Source organism: Alligator sinensis, unplaced genomic scaffold (genome assembly GCF_000455745.1).
Source record: "Alligator sinensis unplaced genomic scaffold, ASM45574v1 scaffold1675_1, whole genome shotgun sequence".
In the NCBI taxonomy this organism is placed as follows: domain Eukaryota; kingdom Metazoa; phylum Chordata; order Crocodylia; family Alligatoridae; genus Alligator; species Alligator sinensis.
The window spans coordinates 302,520-312,889 of NW_005843086.1; the positions used below are offsets into that span (position 1 = coordinate 302,520).

General features: G+C 61.2%; 1 protein-coding gene and 3 non-coding genes across 7 annotated transcripts in view; all 4 read right to left on the reverse strand.

Annotated features, from left to right (window-relative positions):
* Positions 1-2,455: 2,455 nt before the first annotated feature.
* TBRG4 (transforming growth factor beta regulator 4) overlaps positions 2,456-10,370 on the reverse strand; it is a 25,870-nt gene continuing 17,955 nt past the window's right edge. For 3 of the 4 annotated variants that reach the window (XM_006037222.3, XM_006037223.3, XM_025193660.1), the window contains exons 7-11: positions 10,162-10,312; positions 8,338-8,586; positions 7,334-7,445; positions 5,956-6,070; positions 2,456-2,905 (exon numbers count right to left, since the gene is read on the reverse strand). In XM_006037222.3, coding sequence (XP_006037284.1) covers positions 2,804-2,905; positions 5,956-6,070; positions 7,334-7,445; positions 8,338-8,586; positions 10,162-10,312 — 729 coding nt within the window. In that variant the 3' untranslated portion in view covers positions 2,456-2,803. Of the gene's footprint in view, positions 2,906-5,955; positions 6,071-7,333; positions 7,446-8,272; positions 8,587-10,161; positions 10,313-10,370 lie in introns of those variants that run through there. The other variant, XR_003092111.1, reaches the window with a different exon arrangement.
* LOC112548306 lies at positions 3,534-3,669 on the reverse strand. The gene has a single exon (XR_003092118.1). It is a non-coding gene; the product is annotated as a small nucleolar RNA SNORA5 (small nucleolar RNA).
* LOC112548305 lies at positions 7,672-7,807 on the reverse strand. Its single transcript, XR_003092117.1, has one exon. It is a non-coding gene; the product is annotated as a small nucleolar RNA SNORA5 (small nucleolar RNA).
* On the reverse strand, positions 9,243-9,379 carry LOC112548307. Its single transcript, XR_003092119.1, has one exon. It is a non-coding gene; the product is annotated as a small nucleolar RNA SNORA5 (small nucleolar RNA).

The following is a 10,370-nucleotide window of genomic DNA, read 5'->3' on the forward strand; positions in this document are numbered from 1 at the left end:
TTGGTTGCCATGACAACGAGTTAACCACCCCCCCCTCGGATCCAAACTAGCCAATGGCAGAGCAGCTGAGGCATCGTGGGGGTCCCGCCTCTACAGCCAGCCATGCACGCACACACATGCACACACACAGGTGTGTGCACACGCATGCACGCGCGCGCGCGCGCGCACACACACACAACAGTGCACATGCATGCATGGACACACAAAGGATTGCACATATGCATGGACACACAGGTGCAGACACACACACAGGTGTGTGCACACATACACACACACCCAGTATGCACACACACACAGACACACATGCATGTACACACATGCACGCACACACACAGGTGCACACACATACAGTGCACACACATGGATACACAGGTGTACCCACACAGGTGTGCACATGCACACACTGGCACATACACACATACACACACATGCATGGACATGGCATAGGCACACACACATGCACACACAGGTGTACACACACAGTGCACACACCCCCCCCCTCCCCAAGCATACTGCATGCACAAATACATGGACACACAGGAACATGTGCGCGTGCACGCACACACACACACACACACACACACACACTGGCACATGCACACACACTCAAGCACACATGCATGGACACAGACACGTGCACATGCGTATGCGCGTGCACGCACACCTCCCTTCAGCTGCTTGCACACACATGGCCTGGCTCACGGGGGCACTGGCAACAGCTTTTCAACTGCTGGTGCTCCTGGCAGACGGCCGGGGCGGGGGTCCCACCACCCCTGAGGAAGCCCCCGGCCACGTGCCCGTGCCCCGCTCCCCAGGGCACTGCGAGAGCCGGGCATGGGTGGGGGCTGCTGGTAAAGCCCCAGCTCCTGGAGTCCTGGGACGGGCTGGGAATCGGGCGCCGCGCAGGGGGAAGGGTGTCAGGTTCGGCAGCGGTGCCTGTCGGAAGGGGTCGGTGCCAGGGCCAGGGGTGATTGCTGCCCCCCCCAACGCAGGCGAGAAGCAGGAAACGCAGAGCCAGGCCAACGCCAGCAACACGAGTCTCTGCAGCCTGCGTGTTACGGGGCAGCCGGTTTTCCCAGGAGTTGGTCACCGCGTCCTGCCCCGGGCTGAGACGGACAGAACCGGAGACAACGCAGACCCCTGCCCCGAGACGGCCTGGCTCCCAGCCTCCCTGTATGGAGGTAGGGAAACTGAGGCACAGGTTGGCAAGGCCGGGGTGGGGCCTGGCAGCACGGCTCAGGTGGTGCTTCCCTCTGCTTCAGAGCCCGGACCTGGCTCTGGGGCTCACAGGGGAGCGTGCTGCCCATCTCCTGCGAGGTCTCTGGTGCCAGGCCTGCCCCCTGGCTCAGGCCAGTGCCACTGGGACCCCCGAGGCCGAGGTCTCTGGACACCTACTCGTGACCCGGTGCCCCCCGCGCTGCCTGGGAGACCTGCTCCAGGGCACCAGCTTGGGCCTGGCATTGACTTGGCTGGACACCGTGCAAGCGGTGCACTATGGCAGCACCCAGCCCCCTTCTCCAGAGACTCCCTGGCATGAACCAGGCTAAGGGCTGTGCCCAAGGCCACCCAGGGGATCTGTGGCAGAGACACACTGGGCACAGCCCCAGCCCTGTTCCCAGGGCTCCCCCTCTGCATCACGCCCAGGGCGTAGCAAGGGGCAGGGCATGGACGGCTGTGATGCCCAAAGGGCAAAGGGGCTGCTGATTATAGTGGGGCTCCCATGACAGCCCAGCCTTGGATAGGGACTGCCACTCGGCTCATCTGAGCTCAGCTGCTGCCACCCTGCTTTGCCAGGGCCTAGTTTCAAGCCAGGCCCCTAGCCAAGCCCATGGTGAGGCCTCGCTGTGCGCTGTCCTGACCCGGTGCGGGCACCCCGGGCTTGCACACGTGCCGGCCAGCACACAGCGGGGACAGGGGAAGGCTCTGGAGCCGGCGTGGGGGTGGGGTGGGCTGAGGATGTGCTGATGCATGGTCTGCTGGAAAGCGCCAGCCCGGGGCCGCGCCGGCACCAGGGAGCGCGGCCGATTATGTCAGCCTGGCTGGAGAGCGCTGTGCCCCGAATGGCTCGGGGGCTGTCGTGCCAGCGGGAGGAGAGACAGCAGCAGTTCCTGGCTCGCTGTCGCCTTGCACCCATGGATCCGAGCCCTAGCCCCCGAGCCACTGCTTATTTGCAATCACACCCAGCACTAAGACGGCCAGGCTGCCAGCTCTGCTGGTCCCAGTCCCACCTTGGGCTTTGCGTCCACTTCCCAAACAGAGCCTGCTTCTGTCCTGGCTCAGCTCCAAGGACGGCTGGACGGGTATTAGTGCCTGCCGGCATAGGCCAGGAGCCTCTTTGTAGGCTTGTCTTTCCAGCAAGCCCCAGCCCAGGCGAGAGGCTCCCCTTGTCTCCATTGCCTTGAAGTGCCCCTGCGGCGCAAGCAGCTCTGGTGCTGGGCTCAAACCAGGACAGATGTGGGAAGGAGACTTTATTTAGTTATTAACCCCAGCAGAAGGTCCACAAACACAGCTTCCCTGGCAGCCCTGGGACCCCTTTGGGGCACTGTACAGGGGAAGGGATCACCCAGTGGCTCTTCCAACTCTTGCCCCCAGCCCCAAATAGCAGCAGGCAGCATGCACAGCTGTCCGCTCCGAGCGAAGAGGGCAAGCACACCGTGCTGCGCGCACAAGCCGGGCTGGTGAACACAGCTGTGTGCCATGCCAGCTGGATTGTACAATAGTGCTTTATTCCGGTGAATGTTTCTATACGGCAGCAGCGGGTCACGCAGCAGCCTCCTCTCATCCCACCTCAGCCGGACTGGGGTTACTTAGCCATCTCTTTGGCTATGGCTTTACTCATCTTGCCCTTGATGTAGGCGATCTTCTGTGTGTCTGATTTCTGCTCCTGGAACTCGTACCACGGGACCTGCAGGAGACACAGGATGGGTGAGGGCCAGGGGCTGAGCTGGGGGCTTGGCAGGCTGGTCCCTGATGGAGAGGCAGGAGTGCACCACAGCCACCAGCTCAGGGTTCATCCCCCACCTGTGCCAGGGCATGGCCAGGGGTGCAGAGCCTCGAGGAGACTCTCTTCCACTGCACAGACAGTGGCCAGCTTCTCCCACAGGGTGAATCACAGCAGGCAGCTCAGGGTGTCCCCTCCACACTCCTGTGGCAAAGATGCAGCCCCCGCACTGCTGCGGCTGGCAGCTCTGGCCCGTCTCCCCTTGCCCCTGCCAGCAGCACGTGCTGGGGGAGCGCATGCGTGCTGGCAGCCTCCCTGACTGCTGTTCAGGCTGGCCCAGGAGGAGGGTGTGCAACGTGGAGCATGCTGCACCTGGAGCCTTGCACGGAGTTCACATACCAGGGTGCTCCATGCTGAAGGCAACAGGGCGCCAGCCACAAATGCTCCGCGGCTGCCTCCTAACAAGGGGGCCTCGAGCAAAGCTCCAGCCCCATATACCACACAGGCAGCTCTCAGCAGGACCACGCTGGGGAGTCGGTTGGGTCGAGCCCCTGCATCCCACGATGGATCCCACCCTGTGAGATGGATGGATGGATGTCTGCAGTAGATATACCCCCCAGAGCTCACCGGCAGAGCGGTGGGGCCCGTGTGCTACAGGTTTTGCTATGGCAGCCGGCTGTGCCAGTGCTCCTATGGGAAAGAGGAGCCCCGAGTGTGACACGGCTGCAAGCAAACAGCACAGCTGACAGGAACCCCCTGCACGGCTGCGGCCCAGAGCACCTATCGGCAGAGGGGCTGTGCATAAGTGGAAGGACACGCTGAGCGGAGGTAGAGGCGTGGGGAGCCAGCATCCAACAGCAGGTCCAGGGGTGCTGCCAGCCCTGCTGCAATTAACTTAATGAGGTGGGGGTGGCTCTGGGGCGGCCGAGGCACATTACAAGGCTGCCACTGCCTGCAGAACCCAGATGTCACCCCCAGCACTCAAGGTAACTTTGGCACCCTGAAGCCAGCCTGGTCAAACGGGCCCCTGAGAACAAAGCCCAGCATGCAACGGCAGACGGGCAGAGCTGCATGTAGGGCTGTGGGAAGCCACTATGCAGAGCACAGCACTGGAAGAGCAGGGGAGGCAGCGAGAATGCACTGGAGCAGAGAAAAATCGCCCTGGGAACTAATCACGGTGCCGGGAACGTTTCACGGTCCTGTTCCTCCCTTTGCACATCCATTTCGCACAGCCCTTGCCCCTGCAGGCTGCTCCCTTCGCCCTGGGCTGGATCTCGAGATAGCGACGGAGCAGGGCTGAGCAGACCGTGGCTTACAGGCTCAGGGATGGAGGGGAGTGAGGCCATCCTGTGAAGCAGGGAGACTGTACGCTCTACAAGGAAGCCAGGACCCTGCCCGGAGACCGCCCCCTCAGCCCAGGGAAAGCCCTGGGGACTGGTGCTATTTCCTGGCTGCAGGGCTGGGCATGGCTGGCTGCTTCTAGGCGAGCTGGAAGAGGGCCAGCCGGCGCAGCACTTGCAGCTCAGAGCACCGCCTTTCCCATCAGCATGCCTGTGTGGGGGAGGACAGCTCCCACCGCCCTGCACAAGGTAGGCTCCAACTCACAGCTGGCACCAGGCTTGGGGTTATCGAGGCCACCCCCCCCGCAACAAGCATATACTGTGCCCCTGGCCTAATGGATGAAGCGCCAACCTGGGCCTCCCTGGCCCTGCTGCAGCCTTCCCAGGAGAGCCGGGCACTTCATGCTGACCCCCATGTGCCTGGGCTGCCTCCTTGGCCCAGGACGGGGCAGAGGAAAGAAGTGGATTCTCCCCGTCTCTATATTTAGCTTCTGGGCTTGCAGTGTGAGGCTCCCAGGAGCTGGAAAAGCCCCCCCGCGCCCGCAGCACGGGAGCAGTTATGCAACCAGGCGCGACAGGGAGCATGAATCACTCGGCATCACCGTCACTGCGGAGGTGGCAGCACTTTGGAAAAGGGAGGGGGTCTGGGCACAGTCAGCAGCTCCAGTCCCCTGCATGGTGCTGGCAGAGGAGACTTGCTGGGGGTCCAGCCCACAACCCCAACTGCAGGACCAGCCAAGCCACACAGGAGACCCTCTCAGACAGGCTTGTAGCCACCCGGTGAGCCTGGGGGTGCCACTCCCCACCCCAGCTGCCTCTGCCTGGCATGAGTGTCTGCACTCAGGCTGAGGCGAGAGGAGCATCCCCGAGGAGACCAGGCCTGGCAGTGGGAGGCAGGCAGAGACCTGGGAGCCGTGTTCTGCTGCATTCCCGGCTCCTGGATCGCGCTCCTCTGCCCAGCGAGGGCTGGGGATCAATCAGTGCTGACTGATGCCTGGCACTGGTTGAGCTAAGCTCTGACGTGGGGTTTCCTGGGTCGTGTTTCATAAAGGGTGTGGGAGGGAGACTGCCTCCCTGCTCCTGCCCTGGGTCCCATCACTTGGGATCTGGGCCTTGCCTGACAGAACCCCTTCCCAGACCCACTCCCCCGTGGGTCTGGGGGCTGGTGCAGTAGCACCTGCAGCCAGGAAAACACGAAGTACCTGCCTTCCCCACGGCAGTGCCCAGCTGATGATCCTGCCCCCAGGTTATGAGCCGGAGGCTGAGGTCAGCCCTGTGGTCAAGGTCATGCAAGGAGGGCTGGGATGAAACCAGAGGCACCAGACTGCCCTTGACCTGGAGAGCACAGCTGGACACGATTCGGGGAGGGAAATCAGGACAGGTTCCCTGCAGGACAGCAACGCCCAAGCAGGGAGGCTCTTGCTACTGCCAGCCAGAGGGCCAGGTGCCAGTGATGGGGGAATTATAATTTCCCGCAGGAAGCTAAATAATGAATGGCCCTCCCAGAGTGGAGCCTCTGCCGGGAGATCAATGAGCACTAAGAGCCTGGCTTTCAGGTCCTGGAGGAGAGGGCACCCAGCTGAGTTTACACTACCAAGAAGCGCCCAGTGAAATGCAGAGCGGGTGCACATGGGCGTGTGCGTGTAGTGGGGGGACCCCAGCCCGGCTACTTACCTCCACGACTATAAAGCCAGCAGCTTGCAGGTGTCGCCGGGCCATAGCGAAGCCGCCCAGCAGGTCCTTGTTCTGGTGGCAGAAGTTGGAGAACTCCCAGGGCAGGAAAGCCATCCTGTGGGGTGGGGAGGGGACAAGGCGGTGTGACTTGGAGACTGGTCCTTGCTCAGCCCCATTGCTGTCCAGCATGCTCCGTGTCCCAAGACAGCCAGACAGCAACCTGGCTGCCTGCTCAGCACCTGGCAGTGGTAGCGGGGCCTGTCTCAGCTGGTGGCATCTAATCGACTGCTCTGTCCCTGGCAGGATGTGGTCATGTCGACCCCTGGACTGGGGCTCCCAATCCAGCCCGCAGCTCACAGATACCCCGTGATCTCTCTGGAACGTGCTGGACAGGACAGGACAGACGTGCATCATCCTGAGGTACGGGGTGCCAGCCCCTTTCCCTGAGCACAGATGACGCCAGTACCTGGGACATTCTCCAGCCCTGCGATGCTTTGAGCTCATGAGAGTGCAAGTGCAGGGAGAGGGACCGGACTGAGGGACTTATTTGAAAAAACAGAACAGGTCTGGTGCCGAAGGAGCTCCTCCCAGTCCCAGCGAGGGGGCAGCTCAGACCCTGGGGCCTCTGCCACCAAGCCCAGCCCTGGCAGACTGATGTGACTCTGCTCCACGTGGAAGGGCTGGTCGCTGTGATCAGTGTCTTCAGCTGGTCCGACCCCCAGGCCTAGACTGGCACCTCAAAAGCAGCTAACTAGAAGGGGGGGTGGCTCTGGCAGCTAAGGAGCAGAACCCGACCAGTCTGCGCCTCCCCAGTCCACACCTGTCATCTTGTTCCCCAATGAGATGTGGTGGCTAGGCTCAGCAGGCATTTTTCCATGTGCTCCCGATGCAGCTCTGGGCACTTTTAATTAGCGAGCCGCACTAATTAAAAAGGCGCCCGGGTGTCCTGTGCACCAGCAGTGCAGCGTGACTCCGTGCTGAGAAAATGGCAGCAATGTGCTTTGAACTAAAGCACACTGAATGCGTTTTTAGTTCAAAGCACGCCGCTGCCATTTTCTCAGCGTGGAGGTGCACTGCGCCGCTGATAAACGTGATGTGTGAGGCTGCCAGACTGTGTCAGTTTACGAGCTCCAGCAGACTCAATTAATCGAGTCTGCTCCAATATGCTGGATTTCCTGCGCATTGGAGAAGGCTCCCTGCATGTGTATAAATTCCCGGAGCAGATTGAGCAGGCTCTCAACCGCCCAGCTCTGTCCTACGCTGGCCCCAGCAGGGTAAGGGTGACACCTCAGCAGTGCCCTCTGCACAATGCCCAGGGGAAGGGACCTTTCAGTAAGTGACACCCCCCCCCCCCGCAGGGCCCGCACAAAAGACTCACCTCCTGGCACGTGGTGGCAACAGCTCTGTCCCTTCTGAGGAAAACAGGTGGGGAGCAACAAAATCCTTCAGGGGAATGGGCTGGTTGTCACTGTTCAGCAGCACCTCAGCAGCTGCCCCAGAGAGAAGTGAACCACAAGGAATCATTAGGTCTGGCACTGGGCTGTCATCCACCCCTCACCTCCCAGACCAAGCAGCTGAGTAGCCCACGGAGCACATCGAGCCCCATGTCATACTAAGCTGCTGCCTCCAGGTGCTAGCCAACAGCAGAGGCACAGCAGGCCTCTCCTCTGGTGCCTGCAAAGAGCAGGGGAGGACCCTGCTGTCACCCCCCCAAGCAGGTGTCTGCAGCAGGATTTTATCCCCAGGGTCCAAGAGGAGGACTGTGGGGCCCATGAGCTGCAATGATGGTGTGGCAGCCAGCTGGACCAGTGCCTGCCATGGAGGGGCGAACACTGAATTTGACAAGGCTGCAGAGTGGAGGAAGGGTGCGATGGCTGATGCAAAAGCACCCAGTGCTGGATGGACAGGAACAGAGGAGGGGTGGTGGGGATATGAGATGGGAAAAGGGGACCTACAGCAGAGGGAGGCAAGTCCTCCCCTCTCCGCCCCCAGAACCCAAGACCAACAGCTTGGCTGGGTCGCGCTACTACTCACACACAGCTTTGGAGCTGGACAGCCTTCTGCCCCAGGAGGGTGGGTTCAGGGGTATAACACCTGGCGGGTCTCAGCCCAGCACCCACCACAAACCCAGCCTGGCATCACTTGTGGTCCCTGCTCGGCAGGGGACTCTGGGATGGCGCCTCAGTGGGTTCTGGGGCTGGGACAGCAGGTTTGTAGGGGCAGTGAGGGGGCACTGGCAGAAGGGCACAGTGAGGTCTGCCACTTCAGGACCGTAAGGCACCCGGGCCTGGAGACCAGAGAAGCTGATGTCACGTGCCTGCTGGCACCAAGGGGGCAATTGCAAGCTGTTCCGTCCCTGCTTGGGAAAGATGTCATGCTCACTGAGCTGCCAGCCGTAGATGGTGTCCACTCTGATGCGCCACTTGTCCTCGTCACCGAGCACCTCGCGCAGCACACAGAGCAGGGTGCTCTGAAGCGGGGTGGGCTTCCTGTGGTCCCGCGGTGCCAGAGCCTGCAGTATCTGTGGTGGCAGGGAGGGGCACTTGTACTCAGGGCATTCCAACAGGGCAGTTGCGTTGATGTGCATTATCTTGACCTTGAATGTCTGGCCTTTGTGGGAGGTGTCGTTTGCTGGGAAAGAGGAGATGTGCAAGTGATATGGCCCCAGTAGGAGCCCAGGCAAAGAGCCAAGGGCCCAGCTCGGCACACTTCGTACCAGAGCAGGAACTCCCGGGTTCTCATCCCAGGCCCCTGCCAGGCTGCTGCGTGTGACCTCAGCTGCCAGAGGCTGCACTAGGGGTTTGGTAGCTTGCAAGATGCCTTCTGTACCCTCCATGGTCCCTGACCTGTGATGGCCAGTGCCTCCATGCTCATTGCCCAGACAGCAGCAAAGCTGGCGAGAGCCACGGCAAGACCCTGCCCCCTTCCTAGAGACCCAAGGCGGGTGGGTGGGTTTGATTCCAGCTCCCAGCCAGGTGCAGTGCTAGGTCTCTGCACCCTGGAGTCAAGTCCATGGTACACTGAACTTCAAGGTGCCTGCCCAGGACCCAGCCATCCTTGGGACTGTTAACACTTGGCACCAAGATCCCCTGGGCAGTCCCACAACAAGGATGTCCCCCTGACGCAGACCCCTTCCTGAGCAGACCCTGCAGTGGCCATCCTCCTTACAGGGCCAATCCCTCAGCCGCATACTCAGGCCAAGCTGTGCTGCTGACTTGGCAGAGCTCAGCTTGTTCCTGACCCATTCTCATGTGAGCCTGCATGGGAAAGCAACCCTGATGAAGACTGCATGTTCGCAGCAGGATCTGACCCCCAGATCCACCAGGCAGGGCGTGGGACCCATGAGCTGCAGTGATGCTGTGGTAGCCGGCTGGGCCAACGCCTACCACAGAGGAGGCGAGCACTGAAATTTGACAAGGCTGTAGATGACGGGCACTAACTGTGCTACCAGGGCCCTGCAAATGGATTGGCAGAGCCAGCTTTCTGGCGCTGGCCCCAGCCCCGGCCCTGATTTCCATTATAAGGCTGGGGCGTCAAAGTGCTCAGACTGATCTGCGCCTGGCTGGCATGCAGCAGTCTCTGCCCAGAGCAGGGGTGGCGAGAGCTGCTGCAGGGCAGGACCGAGCTGCTTTGTGTGGGGGTTTGGGGCTATGGTCACTGGCAGAGCAATATGGGTGTGGAGGCAGCCAAACCAGTGCTCTTCTCACTCCCAAGTGCCAAAGCCAAGTGCCCAGCAAAGAGCAGGCCAGGCCAAAACTGGCACTGCCCAGGGGTTTGTGTCCTGGCTGCCACAGCCATTCGGAAGAGATGCCCAAGGACAGTGGAGACCTCGCAGCTCCTCCCCACTTCCTGGCTCTCCTGGCTGTTGCTTCTGTCAGAGGCAGCAGCAGGCCAAGGACCCCCAGCGAGGTGGCCCAGCCAGCACATTCCACCTTGGGTCTAGATGGACCTCGTGGGGGTGGAGGAGTGCGACTGGCCGACACTTATGCACTTCTCACCCCTCACAGCACAGGGCTGCCTGAGGTAGCCTGGACAGACACCCCAATAAAAATGGAACAAGACTCCACTCGTGTAACCTACTAGCCAAGGACAGTTCAGCTCCAGCCTGACCCAGGTGTCGTGAACATAGGAGCCAGCAGCCCCCTCTCCCCCAGTACACCCCAGTCCTAGGCACACTGAAAACAGACACCTGGAACAGATACTTGCCTTTATGTAGCAGATGCTCTTCGAATGCTGGCCCCAACACACTCTGCAGGTAGGGAACCTTGACCTGTTGCAGCATGCACAGAGACCACACCAGATCCACAAGCAGTTCCGGACTCAGGGTGGTCAGCAACCCACTGATCTTCTGGTCCACCTGGGGAGAAGTGTTTCCTGTGAGATGGCAGTGAATTTCAGAGGCTGCCGGCTGCTGA